This window comes from Lycorma delicatula, chromosome 7 (genome assembly GCF_047948215.1).
Source record: "Lycorma delicatula isolate Av1 chromosome 7, ASM4794821v1, whole genome shotgun sequence".
NCBI lineage: Eukaryota > Metazoa > Arthropoda > Insecta > Hemiptera > Fulgoridae > Lycorma > Lycorma delicatula.
The window spans coordinates 144,714,855-144,734,747 of record NC_134461.1 but is presented as its reverse complement, the minus strand read 5'-3'; the positions used below and the strand labels follow the sequence as shown (position 1 = coordinate 144,734,747).

Below are 19,893 nucleotides of genomic sequence, written 5' to 3'. Positions count from 1 at the left end.
CTAGAATCATGTTCTGTGATTTTTAAGGGAAAACTTGACATGAATCTTTTATTGATCAACAAACTGCGTGACAGTCCTGTTATGAGTGAAAAGGTTATGAAAAACTAGCCGCAGTCAGGGAGCTGTGCCTCCTAGACCCTCAACACATTCGTATCCTCATGTTTGTGAGAGTATTAAGTATTTTACTGAAATGTTTTAAGAAAATAAATATTGGCATTTCACCGCAATGATTTTCTGGTAGTGATTTTTTTTTTTTAGCTACTACTCCACTTATTAATCTGTAACTTATGGAACCAAAAGTGCATCTCGATAGACATTTTTAAGAACATTCAATTTTTTTAAAAATCTGTACTCAATAGAGTTTGAGCAGTAAATTTTTACGGTTTACAGCCTTATTATTGGGTGTGCAAAGGTTGTAAAAACGTCAAAAATTTGTAAAAATCAAAATTTATCATTGGCTTGAATCTCATTTTTATATGATGTGTGATGTTTCATTTAAGTTATTTTTTTTTAAATGAAGATTTTAAAATCTTTGGTAACCGATAAGTTTAAATAATAATAATAACCGATATTAATAAATAATAATAAGTTAAAAATAATAATAAGTAATTATTATTACTTAATAATAATATAAGTTAAAAATAATAATAAGTAATTATTATTACTTAATAATAATATAAGTTTAAATAAATAATAATAATTTCACAATCTGGCTCTTTCACAAAAAAAGTTGTGTAACCAGATTTGTGCAATAGAAATGTGCGGTTTACCTGTCGCATTAAAAAAAAAACCACCCTTACAATAAATAGAAACCTTTTCCCAAATTAGATTTTTTTTTTGTATACCTGTGGGGTCCTTAATTTAGTGTTTCAAACTCTTTATATATATATATATATATATATATATATATTGCACTGCTGAAATTTTACAATTCAATAAATGTAACTCACTTTATAATCATCAATTTATATGTGTATAATATTGAAGGTAGTTCCTAACAATTTTATTACTGCTAATTCCAATTATTTGGGATATCCATTTAACATTGCTCTAATATATTTCAATAAAGAATGATAGCTAGTTGCCTTTGAACCTGATTATTCTAATGTTGCTGTATTGTAGCTTATTTTATGAACTTTTTTTTTATTAGTACAAATGAACCATTTGAGTGAAAAAGGATTTTTTTAAATTATTTATTTTAATCGATTAAAAAAATTATTTCATATTAAAGATTGAAGTTTTTTAGTATATATTATTTTATTAGTAATGAGTAATATTACAATAAAATTTAAACTTTCTATTTTTAGCTGGATTTGGTTCAACAGCAGGTGGTGGAACCACTGTTAAATTCACACCAGTAACTGGTACTGATACTATGGTAAAGAATGGTGTTACACAAACAATAAGTACTAGACACCATTGTATTACTTGTATGAAGGAATATGAGTCCAAATCACTGGAAGAACTTCGTCTTGAAGATTATGCAGCAAATCGGAAAGGCCCTCAACAGGTTATTTTACTGTTTGCTTTTATTTTTATTAAACATTAGTTTTATACTTTATTAAAGATTCAATAGTCATTGATTTGATAAATGTTATTTGAACTACCTAAGGTGTAATGAAACAATCCTAATTCAGATGTTTCTATATCTTAATTGTACTTTTTATTGAAAAATTACCTTGTATCTAAAAATGTTGCTCAGCAGAGAATATTAATAGTTTGGTACTATTCTAATAGTTGGGTGTTACCCAGAATTACTAGGCTTGTTAGTAACAGAATATTTACATATTATAGAGAAGTAAATATTTTATAAGTAATTTGACAAAATATGGTTTTTCTGCAGGTTACTGACTATATTGTGCAATGGTTAATTACCTGAAAACATAATTTTGATAGAATCAGTTCTACATTCATTTCGTAATATTTGACAGATGTAAAAGAAATCATATGACCTTGATGAGCTTTTATAGGCCAATATTTAACTGAATCAATCAAATTTAACAGCATTCTGCTTGATTTGACAAAGTTATATTCCATCTCTTTTATATGTAGATGTTTGCGTAATTGGACTTATTAAAAGTTAATTTATTTTTAATTAGTTTTAGTTTTTTGAATTTAGAATGAATGAATGAATGTTTTGAAGTCAGAAATCTGTTATAGCGACGTAATTGGCATATTCGTATTAGGATATATAGCTCTTAATTATTTTTTGAATAGGAGGTTAGAAATTAAGTTGGACTAAATAAATTAAAAATCTGATTTATAAGAATGGGATTTTAGAAAATTAGAAGGAAGGAATATCCTTATAAAAAGTGTATCTCATTCTGATAACATTTAATATGTATTGAACAAAAAATTCTATAAACCTTTGTATTGTTTATGTTCAAAATGTAGATTATAACTGTTATATCTTAACATTGATATTCTCTTTGTTGATTTATGTTATCATTTGTCTTTAGTCTTTAGATCATTTGTTACCCAAAAATTTTGCATAACATGACCTTTGAACTAAAATTCCTTAATGTAATTTTCTTTGTTATTATGAACACAAGTGTGAAGTTTTCACTGATAATGAATACTAACAGTCTCTGACCTTGTAAAAGGCTGTCTAGAAAAATAAATTTTCTTATAATAAAGAGTATATTACACTCAGTATATTACTTAGTAATGTAATTTTTTTGTTAAATATTTATTAAATTCAAAACAGTTGTGTATATATACTAAATATTAAATGAAATTTAAATCAGCAAAACACATTAAATAGATAAGTTTATAATTAATTTAACATATTAATTCCAAAAATCAATTTTCATGGGTTCCACATCTTCAGTTGGTACTTAACACATTTGGTACACACATTTGTCAGTGACACATAAGTGGCAGCTTCTTATTGTTCATTCCCAGCCCATGTGCACCATGTGTACATTAGCTGCAGTCATTATGTTCTACGTTGTTGTAGCAGTCTGACTTTTATTCACATTCTTTATTCTAGTGGCATGTTGTTTGGTACAGCACAATGTAAGTTCGTGCTTGGTTTTTCAGTTTTTTTTTTCATTATGGCAGATGATGAAATACAAGGATCTTCAGAATCCAAGAGCTGTGATTAAACGTAAAAAAAGTAATGTCAGAGTTTGAATTAAAAAAATTTTTAGAAAACTATAGTAGTGAAGATTTTGATATGATAGTAACTCATGGGTAGAGGGATGATAGTGACTACGGTTGTAAAACTAGAAAAGATGGCGAAGAAAACATGACATTATTACAGAACAAAATTCCATTGACAATGGTTTTGAAAACTTAGTTGATAAACAAAACAATTACGAACAGACTCCTGTTGTGCTAATAACGAAACGCCTACAGATTTAGCATCTAATATTTTGTGGGCATTGTCAAATGTGAAAAATATCCCGTTTACTTAAATTAGCATGGTTAAATTTTACTTTTTATTTTTATGTAATCTGTTGGTAATTGTATGTATCTATAATTTTTATATATTTTTGTTTTGTTTTGCGTAATTGTATTCTGTAGTTTGTTTCTGTATAGTAATTATACTAAAAATAAAAGTGATTGTTTTATGTGTAAGTAGGTCATAATAGCAAATAAAAACGTAAACAGACTACTCATAATAATAATAATAATAATAATAATAATAATAATAATAATAAGCAGACATACAGTAATAATAAAGAATAAGTTGTATCGCCAATCAAGAACTATTGAACTATTGGTACATGTTTGACCACCACTTGTCAGTCATCAGTCCGCAGATGCATCATTTCGTTATTTTGTTTTAAACCAAGCAAATATTTTTTTTTACATACACAAGTAAATAAATTAAATTATGATAGTCAGTTTGGATCTTTTTAGGATTTCAAAATATAATACCGGCACTGAAAGTGTTAATTCTATTATTGCATTAAAATAAATTGTTTTATTTCATCCTAACTCTTGAAATCATTTTGTTATTACATAATAAAAATACTAAAATAATGATAATTACATATTAATTTACACCAGTGCTGCTATCTATTGCAGTTTTTTAAAAAGATAGTCTTATCTCTATTCTGTACTAGGTGGATTATTTAATAGAATCTAAATATAATTTAACAATACAGAGGAATAATATGAATCTTAAAAGGATGAATTTCAGTAAAGTAATAATAGTATATATATATATATATATATATATATATATATATATATATATATATATATTCCTCTGTATTGTTAAATTATATTTAGATTCTATTAAATAATTTAAATAATTTGATAAACCATCAGAGGGAGACAGTGTTATAAACAGTCGCTAACAAATGTTTCACCATGAGCATAGTTTATTTTAATATTTTTATTTAATACTCAGTTTAATTAAATAAATTCAATTATGACTGAGGAGATCTGTGTTAAAACATATTGATCTGTGTTAAAATTTAATATTATATGAAATAAAAACCACCAAAACACAGTAATTAGATTAGCTAAATTCACCATATTAATTTCCAATAATTAGTTTTTGCAGTGCCCTGCATCTTATATTGGTGTTCAATTCTGTTTCTATTACATAAAACATATTCTTCTAATTGTTCCTTCATTTTATTTGAAAATTTTAAGTAATTTTATAAGCGTGTAAATAAATTTTGGTGTCCAGTACTGGAATATAATATTTATATTTATTAATAAAATATCACTACTGTTACAAGTTATTTTCTGTGAAACATCGTATTCTGCTATTTGCAATGTAGTCATTTCTCCACTTGTGCTCCAAACAAGTGAAAGTTTCAACACTTAATTTTTATCAAGCTACAAACTACATACATATTGTCCATAATTTGAATTTAATTATTTATTAACATAACACATTCGTATGTTTGACATTACATCTTTTTTTTTTAAATATTTTAAAACTGTCAGTATGTAAAAAAAATCCATTGGTGTAAGACAGCAATAAATTTTTACCAATTTGCAAATAAATGACCTGCATAGTGAAAATAGATCTAGTGAATTTTGGATTTGTTGAAAATGTTACTGTTTTATACATTTTGGAAGTTATTACAAATATCTGTTTACAAATTATAAGAACAATTTATTTTAATGCAATTATAGAATTAAATAATTATACAATTAAATACCACATTTGTGGGAAGATGCAGGAACCCATGAAAATTTATTCTTGGAATTAATATAAGTTTAACTTAAATATTTACTGTGTTTTGGTGGTTTAGATTTCATTTAATATTAAATTTTATTAGTACAGTATTTCCAAACTTCATAATGTAATGAACAGAATTATACTACATAGTTTTAAATTTTAAAATAAAGATTATTACTATAAAGTATAGGACTATAAATATAGATATACAGTATTATTTATATATAAGATGCAAAAGAAATGACATTTATTTTGACTTGTTATATCTGAGATCATCCTGAATAATTGTAAATGTCTTTTTTTCCTCATATGTAATACTTAATATATTTGTACATCTGATTGCAATCTAATGAAAACAAAGCCTTTTTAAAGTTGAAAAAAATATTTATTCAGTGTTTTATAAAACTGTGCGGTACTTATGACTATATTTGTGTAGTGTACAAGTATTCTTCAGTTGGCATTTAGTTTTTTCAAAAGTTCAAGTTTCAAAAACAAACTAACGCAGTTTATTATAATCTGTTTACTGCTCTTAAATAATTTGTTTGTTCTAAACATGATCTGATAAAGAAATTTTTACTTAAATTTTTAGAAAGAAATTTCACATAAGAATAGAATGGGTTGTAGGATTACATGATTATTACCCTATAATAAAAAAAATAAGTGGTTGTGAGTGATAAAAATAGACCAGAAGCTCATCATACAAGTAATTTTAAAAAAATTTAGAACAAATTATGTAGATGCAATGATGGGAAATTTCTATCAAAAAGAGTAACCTTGTTGCTGCACAAGTTAAATTTTTTAAGAAAAATGCTTTCATTGAGAGGAGAAAAAATACTGTCGATCCATACAAAACGTTTACCTATACAAAACTTTGGTGAATCAAAATCATTTCAGAATTTATGTAGGACAGAAAGCAGCAATAGGTGGTCTTCAAGTTCCAGACTGAAAGGGGTTATAATTTACTATTTGCCATGACAGATCCCCAGACGGGTTTATACAGAATGCAAATTTAATTTTCCAATAGAAGTGTAAAGGAAATTGCCAGTAGGAGATAGTGACGTATTTAGAGTTATTTATAAATCTACTGTGTGGAAGAGGGCTATGTATTTGTTGTGGAAAATGCCAGTTATTCTATGCTCGTTGAAAAGGTTACAATCTGGAAAAAAGAAAAAGAAATTATAACCCAGTTAAGTGAACATAAAATACAGTATTGTGACCTTTGTAATACAATCCCAGAAATCCTGGCAATTATATGGCAGAATTGCTAAATATCCAAACTGGTAAAAATCTCAGAACATATGTATAAGTGTAAATAAAGACTGAGAAAAGTAATGCTTTTAAAAAAAGTTATAAGGAAATTATCCAAGAACGCTTTAAAATTAGTGGGACAGAGAACTGGAAAAAATTGACTTGAAATTGAAAGAGGACTGGCAAGATTTTATCAAGAACTTTAATGAGGTGAAATTATTCATACAACAATTTTTGTTAAATTTGTCATATATAAAACAGTGATACAATTAGATCAAATTAGGGTGAGTTGTTGATAGGTTAAATCATAAAATATATACAAGAAAAAAATGATTTTTTTTCTTTTATGTAGTAAAATTAAAGTACTTCAAATAAAATGCATTTAAATAAAATTGGTACATACATTATTCAAGAAAGAATTGACAAAGAATTCTTTGTCAGTATAAAATAATTGTTTTATATTATCAAACAGTATTTTATGTGTAACAAATTAAATAAGTAACTTTTAATATAACTGTGAACCACTTTTAAGCATTGTACAGCACCATTTCCTAAGGTGAATACGTTGGTCATGAAAGGAATACAGCCTTAAAAATAGACCGACCTATATTTATCTCATATTTACTACAGGGAAAGTAGAGTGAATTGGGTTTTCATTCTTTCTCTACATTGTGATGAATTTAGTACTCTGAATGTTAGATAATGCTCAACCCATCAGATGTCCTTATCTGGTTATTACAAAAAATGTTTGCATAATAAATATTACAGTTAGAGAAAGCGTTTCAGTTTGATTCCTTTATGTCTCGAATAATTTACATCAAATGTATTTGTTTTGCCCTTTTATTTTATACTCCTTTCTGTTGTGATTCATTCCATTATGCTTTATACTTACAGTAACATTTCTACTAAAAACAATACAGGTAATTTGTTCAGCTTGAAATTTTTTAATAGTATGTGATTAACAAATTGCAATCATTTTGTTAAAAGTAATATGGATGTCATAATTTTTTAGTTTGAAAGTTAAGGATTTGAATGCGTGTGTAATATAAACTACCTAGTACAGAATATTGAGGTAAGGACATAATCTTACCATAATATTATCATAAAAGTAATTTGCGGATCCCATATCCTCAGCCATAATTGAATTTATTTAATTAAACTGAGTATTAAATAAAAATATTAAAATAAACTATGCTCATGGTGAAATGTTTGTTAGCGACTGTTTATAACACTGTCTCCCTCTGATGGTTTATCAAATTATTTAAATTATTTAATAGAATCTAAATATAATTTAACAATACAGAGGAAGGATTAATTTCAGTAAAGTAATAATAGTATATATGAAATAAATCCTGTATGGTCGAAAACAGTGGAAACTAACAATTTTTTGTCAAATTGTTATATTAATACAGCCAAGATTAGAATATATATATATATATATATATATATATATATATATATATATATATATATATATATATATATATATATATATATATATATATAATATTCTTAATATAACAATTTGACAAAAAATAGTCAAATTTCCACTGCTTTCGACCATACAGTATTGAGTAAAAGCTTAAAATAGATGAGATTTAAGTTTGCTGTTCTGGCCGTATCAACCAGTTGGCCCCACTTTCAGATTATTTTTATTTATTATAAATTTAGTTATGTCATTGCAGCATGAGAAAAAGAATTTAATTTACAGCATAAAAAGCATTAGAAGAGTTCAGAATGATGTAAATTAATAGTCCAATGATATAGTTTTGTAAATTTTTTATTTATGGTATTTAAAAAAATTTTTTAATATAATTATAAATTTTAAAAAACATTTTTAATATAATTATAAATTTTATTTTTTTATATTAAAGATTAGATTTTAGATTGTAGATTAGACTTAATTCATTGGTGAAAATGAAATACCTTACAATAAAAATAAAAATTTGTTGTCCAATTCTTTTTATTTTTGTGAAAAGTTCTACTGTCTGATTACTTTTGTTCTGTTAAATATAGGGAGTGCAAGCAACTGGTGGGTTGTTTGGATCTACACCGCAGCCTTCTTTGTTTGGTTCACCAACTACCACAAATCAGATATCAACTGGTACATCAGGAAGCATTTTTGGAGGTAGAAATGATCTTTTTTTTTTTACTATATTAACTTCTTATTGGTAAAATGTATAATTATCTTTGTTTCTGATGTATGTTGAGCTATTACCACATACTCATTTTTGTTTGCAATAAATAGAAGCACTAGTTACATATTATCTCTTAGTCCCGTAACTGCTAATACACTTCCAGCATCAATGTACTGAATATTTCTTGTGACATTTATTAGATTGCTAATAAATGATTACACCATTTACCACTGATAAAAATTCATTTTGATTGATAGCGATATTGAACCTACTAATTTCATTCCTTTGTGCTGAAAAAATGCATCTTTTGACACAAATTTGGGATAATTACAGTTCTCATAATTACAGTTTTCTTGATTGTTTTTTTTAAGTAGATAGGTCACTAAAATCAGCTTCTTCAAACAAACAAGTCATCTATTTGGAAATTGGTAAAAATTTATTGCTGTCAAAGGGATTTTTTTTTTACATATTGACTTTTAAAATATTTAACAAAAAGATATTGTCATAAACATACATATGTGTTATGTTAATAAATAATAAATTGCAAATTATGGATCATAGATGTATGTCATTTTTGGCTTGCTAAAAATAAAAGTATTGAAACTTTCACTTGTTTGGAGCAATGAGTAGGGAAATTACATTACAATATACGATGCTTTACAGAAAATGAACTTTTAACAGTAGTGATATTTTATTAAAAAAAATATATATGATTCCAGTACTGGACAGTAAAAAGTGCATAAACACACACGTAATATTACTTAAAATTTCATAAAACATAATAAAATATAAAATAACAGAACAATTAAAAGAATATGTTTTAATGTAATAGATAAACATAAGATGTAGGATACCACAAAAACTAGTTATTGGAAGTTAATATGGTAAATTATTTAACTTATCAAATTACTGTGTTTTGGGTGTCATATTTAAATTCTATTAACTACCTAGTACAGAACAGCAGCACTGGTGTAAATTAATACACAATAATCATTTTAGCATTATTAATCATTGCGCATTATTTATTGCGCAATAACGGAATTATTTCAATCATGACTGAAGATGCAGGATCCTGCAAAAAATAATTTCTTAAAAAATTAAATGTTTAGAATGTAAATATATATAGGGTGTATCATAAACTTCTCCAGGGACTTTTATATAACCTATTATATTTGTGAAAATAGTGAAAAATGTTTATTAAACATATGTCCCAAAATGGGTCATTTGCTAGTTATGGCTAGTGAAAGATATTTTGTTCTGATTTCAGTTATCGTGGTGAAATGAGATTGTACTGAAATTTTTCAGACTTTAAGGGGCAGATTTGGTGATTTATAAGGTTTTGACATGGAAAATTGACTAAAATATATGCACAAACATATATGCAGTATATTTTGAAAAATTTGTGGTGAAAAGCAAATAAATTGGGATAAAAAAACCCTGTTTTTTATGTTTAATGTACAATAATTTGTTAAACGATTATTAAACACATAAAATTTATATAAAATTTTAATTTTGAACAAAATGATAAGTTGAATAAAACAAAAGAAAAGTTAAAAAAATTTGAATTTTATTTAAAAACTGTACATTATTGCAATTCTCAAGACGTATTTTTTAATGTACACAAAAATTAAATTCGTTTTTGATGTGAAAAATTCATAAAAAAATTTGGTGTTAAAAATTTAAAATGGGAAATTTTACATAAAAAAATAAATAAAAATTACTTAGGTATTAATAACAGAAACACATATATAAATAATGCTGTATTTATATATAAAGAAGATTATGCTGACGTGGTATTCAATTTTGGTATGTGTAATAGTAATGCTACAGCTGCTGCAGTAGAATATGAAATACATCTGAATCTCAGGATTCCAGATCTGAAAACAATTAGCATGATTTTTCATTATCTTCAGGAAACAGGTTCACTACCTAGTAGTTATACCGCCTACCATATATCTGTCCTACACGATGTGGTTATTGATGAAATTATCAATGCATTTCAGTGCAGTCTGGGTGTCAGTACACATCTTTCTAAGCACTCGTTGATTTGGAGAACACATGAAACAAGATTTTGTCTACAAACAGGGAAAATTTCACTTACGTGGCTACTTAAATGCTGAGGTCTACTTGCACTTTCTTCATGAAGAATTACTGCAGCAGCATGAAGATGTTATAATGCTAAGAATAAGAATACTTCCAGCACAATGGCAGGTCTCCCCACATGTCTTGTGCCATTTTCAGTCACCTAAATCATCATTTCCCTAAAATATGGATTGAAAAATGTCCACATTCCTGGTCACAACATTGCCTGATCTAACACCTTTAGATTTTTGCAGCTGGAGATGGATGAAAAATATTGTATACAAAACAAAAATACATGCTCATGAGCAACTTTAAGGACAGCCCTGAAGAACTAGAAAGAGAAGCGTGCCAAGAAATGTGTTTAAAATGGCATGCTCACTTTTGAACATTTATTAAAAACTAGTATGTATAATGCACTCTGGTCTAGTATACTGTTTCTAAATAAAATTTGAATTTTTCTAATTTTTCTTTTGTTATATTCAACTTAACTATTTTGTGTAGAATTAAATTCTGTATGTTTTGTTTAAAGGTTTTATTATGGTTTTTTCATGTCAAAAAACCATTGTTCACTAATTCTGCCCCTTTATTTATAATTTATAATTCTTTATAATTTATTTTACAGGAGCAGTTAAAATGCAAGCGAAATCTAAACTAGCCAAAACTAGCAAACAAAACATTTTAGGCACATATGTTTATACGACTTCTACAGTTATTTTTAAGAGTAGAAGGTTATGAAAGTCTCACAAGAACTTTGTGATACATTCTGAATTTTTTTTGTTGAAAATTCAAATAATGCATTAACATATTAAATACACTAAAAATTTAATAAACTACCAAAACACAGTAAATAGATAAGTTACATATTAATTCCAAGAACTGATTTCACAAGATCCCCACATCTTCAGTTGTTAAATTCTATAATTACATTAAAACATAATTAATTATAGTTTGTTAATTTTTCAAAAATTTTCATCATTTTCAGTTTCCTTTAATCAAAGTTTTCTCAGGTTGGACCTTCTACAGAATTTCTCCACCTGCCTTGATCCATGAACCATCTCTTATCCATTAATTTTGCCATACCCTTTCTCACGCACACTTCCTCTTTCATAGTTATTTCATTCTTGGTCTACCCCTCGGTCTTCTGCCTATTTCCTCTGCATGCATCCTGTTTTGTAATCCTTCCTCATCCAACCTTTCAATATGTCCAAACCACCTGAGCTTTGATCTTCTAATTAACTCTTGAAGACTTTCAGTTCCTCTTTATTCATTCTGCTCCTTACCCTATCCTTATCTTCCCTAGCATGCTTTTTAAATTTCATTTCTGTTGCCTGTACTCTACTCTCATCTTTCTGCTGCCAGTCCAGGTTTTTGTCATGTAGGTAAGAATTGATACAAAGTATGCCTTATAACTCTCTCACCTTGCAAAGGTTCCTCCTTGTTCCATGCCAGACTTCTTACTCTGATAAAATACACTTGTCTTCTGTATTATTATACTTTTTTCCTTAGCTATTCTTCCATCCTTAGAAAAAACTGTTCCCAGATATATGTAAACTCATTTAGCCTTTCATTCATAGTTATGACCACTGAATTTCCCTTTTTTCTGTCTTTTACATTCACTTTACTCTTCTCAACACTAAACTGTATACCACATTTTTGAATTTATTCACTCCACACATTTATTGCGCACTAAATTCTTTTCAGACTCCCCCCATATAACCAGGTCTCCTGCAAATAAAAAAATTGCTTGTTCCTTCTGCTATTTCCTTTTTAAATTTCTTGAAGATTCCATCCATAGTTATTATAAACAAAAGTGGAGATATCACACTTCCTTGACTCAATTCATTCTATATCTCAAACCAGTCTGTCAGTCTTGTCCTAATGCAGCTTTTGCTCCTGTCCTACATAACTTTAACCATTTCTGCTTTATCCATATTTCTTTCTTCTACCTGATACACAACTACTCTATCCACAATATCATATGCCTTTACTATATCTAGGGATCCATTAAGAATTTTTTATTATAATCACACTTCTTACTTGTCTCTAGTGCAGCTACCATATCTGAATTAATTTCTTCTTCGACCCCCCTCAGTCTTCTTATATGGTTTTTGAATATCCTTTCAAACAGCTTTTCCATGTGTGCAAATAGTGTAATACCTCTGTAATTACTACTCATCTAGTTCCCTTTTTTAAATTTGGGGATTATTAATCCAGTCATCTGGAAAATCACCTTCATTTTCCATATACTTCTGAACAGTATGTTCCTAACCTAACCGTGTTCCTAATATCTATAAAAAGGTACATCATTATGTAACATCTCTCTTCTGTCCTCACTCCTTTCACCCCTGTCCTGTCCTTTTCCTCCCTTTTTTCTTCCTATCAATTTGGGTTTAGGAGTTCACTAAAATCTTTCTTTCTTTCGCATGTCCTAGATTGTTGTTGATAAACTTAGACTAATAAACTTGACAATAAACAGCATTTTCTTATTCCCTTTTGACTCCCTTTCCAGCTCTTCTGTGAACCCTTACTAATATTTGTTCTTTCGGCTTAGAACTTTCTTACATTCTCGTTTGCTTCCCTATATTTTTCTTCTTTTTAAGTGTCGTCCTTACCAACATCATTCTACCACTGTGTTTCTTTTCCCACTGGTTCTACCATATACCCAACACTGCGTTCTTGAAGCACTCCCACTTTTCCTTCACCTCTTTTATTTCTCTTTTAGGTAACCATTTCTTTATCCAGTCTTCAAACTCTTCCCTTATCTTGTTTTATTTCAATTTCCACACTTTAATTTTTCTTCACACTGGGAATTATCCCAAATCTAAACATAGCAATTTCCAATCTAAAATCTCCTCCAACCACTATATCTTCACTCACCACCTCACATCCATCAATTCCCTTCTTATTTCTCTCTTTCCAGTAACACATAGAATGTTAACAAATTTTTTCTCTCTCCACACCATACCTTGTAATCTTTCTATTCTTATCAAACCAAGAGTTATCCACTAAGAAGTTATTATGTTCACAAAACTGTACCATTATTTTACCTTCCCCATTTTTTCCTCCATATCCATGTGGTCCCAGTACCTCCTATATTCCATTTTTCTTTCCCAACCTGCACGTTCATGTCTTCTATTATTATTGTCTTCTTCTTTCCTCTTTCTTTGTTATCCTCTTTCAACACATTCTACCTGTGGTGCATACACTTGTTGATCCTGAGTCTTGCCTCCAATCCTTAGCCTAAATCTTATGATTCTATCATCTATTTCTGTTCTCTATGCCCTCCATTTTTCGCCTTTTGCCCATTACTTCAATACAGAACATATCCTTCCCTAATCAATCCCACATCATTCTACCACTGTTTCTTTTCCCACTGGTTCTGCCATATAACCTACATTGCATTCTTGAAGAACTCCCTCTCTTCCTTCACCGATTTATTTCTCTATTAGGTAAGCATTTCTTTATCCTGTCTTCACTCTTCCCTTATCTTGATTTATTTCGACTTCCAAACTTTAATTTTTCTTCACACTGGGAATTATCCCAAATCTAAACTTAGCCATTTCCAATCTATAATCTCCTCCAACCACTATATCTTCACTCACCACCTCACATCCATCAATTCCCTTCTTATCTCTCTCGTTCCAGTAACACGTAGTCTGTTAACAAATTTTGTTCTCTCTCCCCATCCATACCTTGTAATCTTTCTATTCTTATCAAACCACGAGTTATCCACTAAGAAGTTATTATGTTCACAAAACTGTACCATTATTTTACCTTCCTCATTTCTTTCCTCCATATCCATGTGGTTCCAGTACCTCCTCTATTCCATTTTTCTTTTCCGACCTGCACATTAATGTCTTCTATTATTATTGTCTCCTTATCCTCTTTGCAGCTTTCTAGTTTGTCTAAGAACTGTCCTATATTTTCAACACATCCCACCTGTGGTGCATACACTTGTTTGATATCCTGAGTCTTGCCTCCAAACCTTAGCCTAAATCTTATGATTCTATCATCTATTTCTGTTCTCTATGCCCTCCTTTATTACCTTACCCACATTAAAGTCAATTCCATTTTTTGCCTTTTGCCCATTACTCCAATAAAAAACATATCCTTCCCTAAGATCCTTTCTATCTTTTCCCTTCTATTTAGTCTCACTTTAAAACCAAAATCCTCATTCTTTTTTCTTTTATACAATCTACCAGTTCCTATATGTACCCAGTAAGAGACATAATATTTTCTGTCCCTGTCAACATATCATTTTCTCCTCTTTTGTTTGTATCCAGTAGCTCATTTTTCATGCTCTTGCTGGTACATTCAAGATGGCACATCACCTTTATTGCCCCTAATTTACTATCCTTTTGTCACTGCACTTGAGCGGAAATGTGGCTTATTTACTGGCGGTTAACATTTCCCGGTAAATTAGTTTATAAAATTGATAGTTCTGAGGTTATTCAGTGCAAATATACATGTGTCCACAGACGTTTTTTTCTGTAAATTATGTTAGTTTTATAAGAATAATTTTTTTGAAGTAATTATTATTTCATGTTATACAGGTTTTAACACATCAGGAGGATTTGGCTCATCTGGTAGTTTGTTTGGCAAAACTGGTACAACCTCTACTGGATTTGGGAGTACCACAAACACTGCTAATCAACCATCATTTGGATTCAACACCAGCAACACAACTACTAATAATCCTTTTGGTGCAAATACTGCTCAACAAAAACCTTTTGGAGGTTGGTATATAACTTTTTTTTTATTGGTATTCTATTGATTGCACTGAATACAAGCCCAATTGTAATTCAGCAGTTAGCCTCTTCTAATCTCAATGGATAATTAGCTGAATCCTGATGTTCAAATGTATCTTCAGCACCAGTATACAATTTCCTAGATTTAAACCAGGGTTTTGCCACAAAATTTTCCCTTGCATGGCATCTGTTAAACATAATGAAACGGTTATAGTATGTTGTGGCCTACTGCATAATGTATTAAAATAATGGAACATTAACATAATCTATTAATACTTCACCAACAGTCAGTTTTTATGAACTAAAATTATTTCGATTTTGTGTTATTTAAGTTTCAGAGCATTAATTTTTCTATTGTTCATTTCATTTACCATAATGAAGTAAACAAATGAAATGGTTTTTTGTTTCTGTTTAGTCACCATTGTAATTGAACTGTAAAATAGGTAAAAGATAAAGTTTTAAAAAAATAAGTTAAATAGCCTTACAAGTTTTAGGGTTAGTGTTTTCCCATGTTACAGTTCCTGTAATGTATTACAGTAATCACCATGTTACAGTAATCACTGGTAATATATTGCAAGATATGTGGCAAATGCAGCCTTTATGAAATAAAAATTATTTCATATTGGTTAGAAACTTTACATTGATAACATTTCACTCAATAAAACATTACTAATATTAAAATTCAATAATAATAATAATAATAATAATAAAAATATGTTTTTATAATTGCTTTAATGAAATTCAAAAAATTATTTATAAAAGTAAATTGTTCTACTTAAAAAGCGACACACAGAATCATCTTTGCAATCATATAATAGGTATGACAAATTCATAAAAATAAATTGTTGAATATAAATTTTACTTATGGCACAAAAAACTAGAGTAATTAATTACTAGATTTGTTTTTATAATTAATTTCTAATTTAATAACTTTCAATATTTCAGAAAAGGAGATGTTTGTGCAGTATCAGTCAGTATGCATTACCTAATGGATCGTTGTTGATACTTACCAGACTGTTGACATGAATAGATGTAGTTGTCAAATTACAAATGATTTACTAGCATAATAATTCAGTTTACTAATATGAAATTTTTCGCAATGAGCCCTTTCATGTGTTAACATTGTCAAAAAGCATGATATTTCTTTTTTCACAGTATGAAATAATATTAAATAATAATAGTTAGATACCCTTGCAAATAACTCAAAAATTAATAGGATTAACTTAATGAAAAATTCTGTATTTCTGGAATATTGTTTTTTTATAGTTTGTAAACCACAAAAATATTTATGGTTATGTTAATTTTCTATTGTTACATTCTAATTTTTGGTGGTAATCTCTGACCATCTAGTTTATTTAACATTCATTTTCTCAAACATGTTTATTGCTTATATATTAATAAATTATTAAATATTATTAAAAAGTATAAATCCATCTTACCAGCAGTTAATTATCATAATAAAATAAAGTTAAATTAAAAAATTAAGCAGTCAAATTTTAATTTTTTAACTATTTTATGATATTTTAATCTACTGACAATGATGTAAGGACTGAAAGATCTTGAAGTTCAAAATTAATTGTTAATAAGGTGGATTTATACTTTTTAATATTTAATTATTTATCCAAAATCTCTCCAATACTTTAATGTCAGGATTTCCTGAAGTTTAGTAATTTTAACTACATATCCTGCTATGTATTCATGATTATAACATTATGATTGTCAAAAAGAGCTTGAAGTTGGCCATAAAATGAGACTGTTGAAGTAAGTGACTTCAAAGAAGAATGGCCATACGAGTTGCAAAGACATTTAATTCTGTCTCCACCAAAGCCATTATGGTGGTCGCTGGAGTGGTCCCCTACAACAATTGACCCGGCATCATGTCAAGAGTCAATGAAGGGATTGGCTAAATTACTGGCTCACCCTGTTCCTGACTGGCTGGGGATGAAGCATGCCCGTACTGTGGAAGTGATGATACACCTGAGCATATGGTGTTCTACTGTGATAGGTGAACTCAGGAGCAATGTCAGCGTGAACTGATGGTTGGGACACTGATTGAGATCGTCATTCTCACATACATTGAAAATAAAAAGACTAGGGTGACCCCCTTGTGGGTGCCTTCATTAGAGGCAAGACACAAAAAACAGAGTCCCAGCTGTGGGTGGGGTGGGGTAAACTGGTTAATTATTATATAATCAAGATCTTTCTATATATTTATTGTTTTCTTCATAATGTAACCATTTTATTTATTTATTTCATAAGATAATATGTTTATATTAAGCACATTTATATACATAAATTATATTGAATTAAAAATATTAAAATTGCTAGTAAAACAGAATTACAGCATACACATAGTTAAAAAAAAAATTTTACTTATTTTCAGTGGTTTCAGCACAACCAAGTGGTGGTTTATTTGGTAATACTTCGCAGCCATCAAACGTGTTTGGTTCAACAGGAAATACTGGATTTGGATCTGGCTTTGGAGCTCAACCAAATCAGGTTTGTATTTATATAGTTCTATTTTTAAACAACTTAATGATTGTTAATGTGTTTTGGGTAAGATACTTGACAAAACTCTGTATCCTTGCCACCAGATGATTTCAGAATATCTGGATTGTGTTACCTTGTAACTCAACTCCCTCAGGGGGTGAGATCAAGCTAAGTGCCCTATATTTTTTTTATTTAATAAATCAGATTATGGTTTTATTGAATATTATCATTACAAAAATAAATTTAAAAAGTGAATTTTATGTATACGAGATACTACCCAAAAATTAGGGGAAATTTGAATTTCACGTGCGAACCATTGCTGGTTTGGCCTGCTGCCGCTAGATATGGCTAACAGTACTCTCTGTGAATCAGTGTTCCAACAGTTGTGACAGTGAAAGGCTGCATTGTTGACTTTCGTGTGGTTGTGTAACGTGTTTTACTGCTTCAGCGAAGTTCTAAATGGCAGATTTTAAAGAGCAAAGAACCTTTATCAAATATTGCTTCATGCTTAAAAAAACTGGTGCAGAAACCCATCGCATGCTTGTGGAAGCATTTGGTGACAATGCTATGAGTAAAAGTAAAACTACAAATGATTCAAAGATGTACGAACGACAGTTGATGATGATGAGCGTTCAGGAAGACCATCACCAAGCGTAACACTGGAAAAATTGCGAAAGTGTGAGATGCTATTGTTACAGATCATAGACAAACAATCCATTATGTTTGTGCAATCGTACAAATATCATATGTGTCCGTGGAATGCATCTTGTCGGACAATTTGAACATGAGACGCATTGCTGCAAAATTCGTACCGAGACTGTTGAACAGCGACCAGAAACAGAATCGTGTAGCTGTCTGTAGTGAATTGAAAAATTCAGCAAGATGACCCTAACTTCATCTCCAACATAATAACCGGTGATGAGACATGGGTGTACGGGTATGACCCTGAACTAAGCAGCAGTCGTCACAGTGGAAGTCGCCAAGTTCACTGCAGCCAAAAAAAGCACGCCAAGTTTGCAGCATTATCCATAAGGAATTTATTTCTCTTGGTCAAACTGTCAATGGGATGCTCTATTGTGAAGTTTTGAAGTGGTTACGTGAAAGCATTAGGCGCAAACTTTCAGATCTGTGGGGTAACAACAGCTGGGATCTGCACCATGACAACGTGCCCGCTAGCCGTTTGGAATTTCTTGGCTTCCAAAAAGACTGTAGTGATTCCCCACCCACCCTATTCGCCTGACCTTGCCCTGTGTGATTTTTTTTTCTTCCCGAAAATAAAATTCAATTAAGGAAATTAGGGAAGAAACATAGAACATGCTTTGAAAACTTACATGGAATCATGGGAAAAACACTGGGTTCACTGTATCAATGCCCAAGGGGAGTGGAAATTATAAGTTATGGTAAGCTATTTTAGGGATGCATGGAATCATGGGAAAAACACTGGGTTCACTGTATCAATGCCCAAGGGGAGTGGAAATTATAAGTTATGGTAAGCTATTTTATTTTTGTGGTAAAATTCTCCGAACTTTTGGGTAGCACCTCGTATTTCTGTAACCCAGAAGTTACACACACCATAATTTACTTATACTTTCCATCCTCTCCCAACTCTTCCACAATTATTTAAAATATGTTTATAATTTCAAGCATTTCAACTTTTAATTGTACTTTTCCTCTTTATATTGTATCTTTTGTTACATTAATATTTTGCTTTTTTTTTTCTTACTTTATTATTTCATACAGTTTGGTTGATATGTGGGATAAATGGAAATTTATCCTTAACATAATCAAGCATTCTCTTAATTTTCACTTTCCTTCCATATGACAGTGGCAAAACCTGTCACCTTATTCTTGATTTTAACTTTCAATATGTTACCTTGGCCATTTTTATTATTCCCATTCTCTTTTATTTAACTCTTCATGCTAGTTATGACCTGCTACCATATATGACTTTGGTATATCAAGAAATACCATCACCAAAACATTTATTTCCTTTTTCTTTTCAATCAGCATATCATCATACAGTATGAAGGATTTATTA

The 19,893-nt window shown here is 29.3% G+C and overlaps 1 protein-coding gene across 1 annotated transcript in view; it reads left to right on the top strand.

Annotated features, from left to right (window-relative positions):
* Positions 1-19,893, top strand: part of Nup98-96 (nuclear pore complex protein Nup98-96) — a 135,470-nt gene that overhangs the window by 9,999 nt on the left and 105,578 nt on the right. The window contains exons 4-7 of the mRNA XM_075371814.1: positions 1,308-1,510; positions 8,414-8,525; positions 15,171-15,353; positions 17,749-17,864. Of these exons, the coding sequence (XP_075227929.1) occupies positions 1,308-1,510; positions 8,414-8,525; positions 15,171-15,353; positions 17,749-17,864 (614 nt within the window). The remainder of the gene's footprint in view (positions 1-1,307; positions 1,511-8,413; positions 8,526-15,170; positions 15,354-17,748; positions 17,865-19,893) is intronic.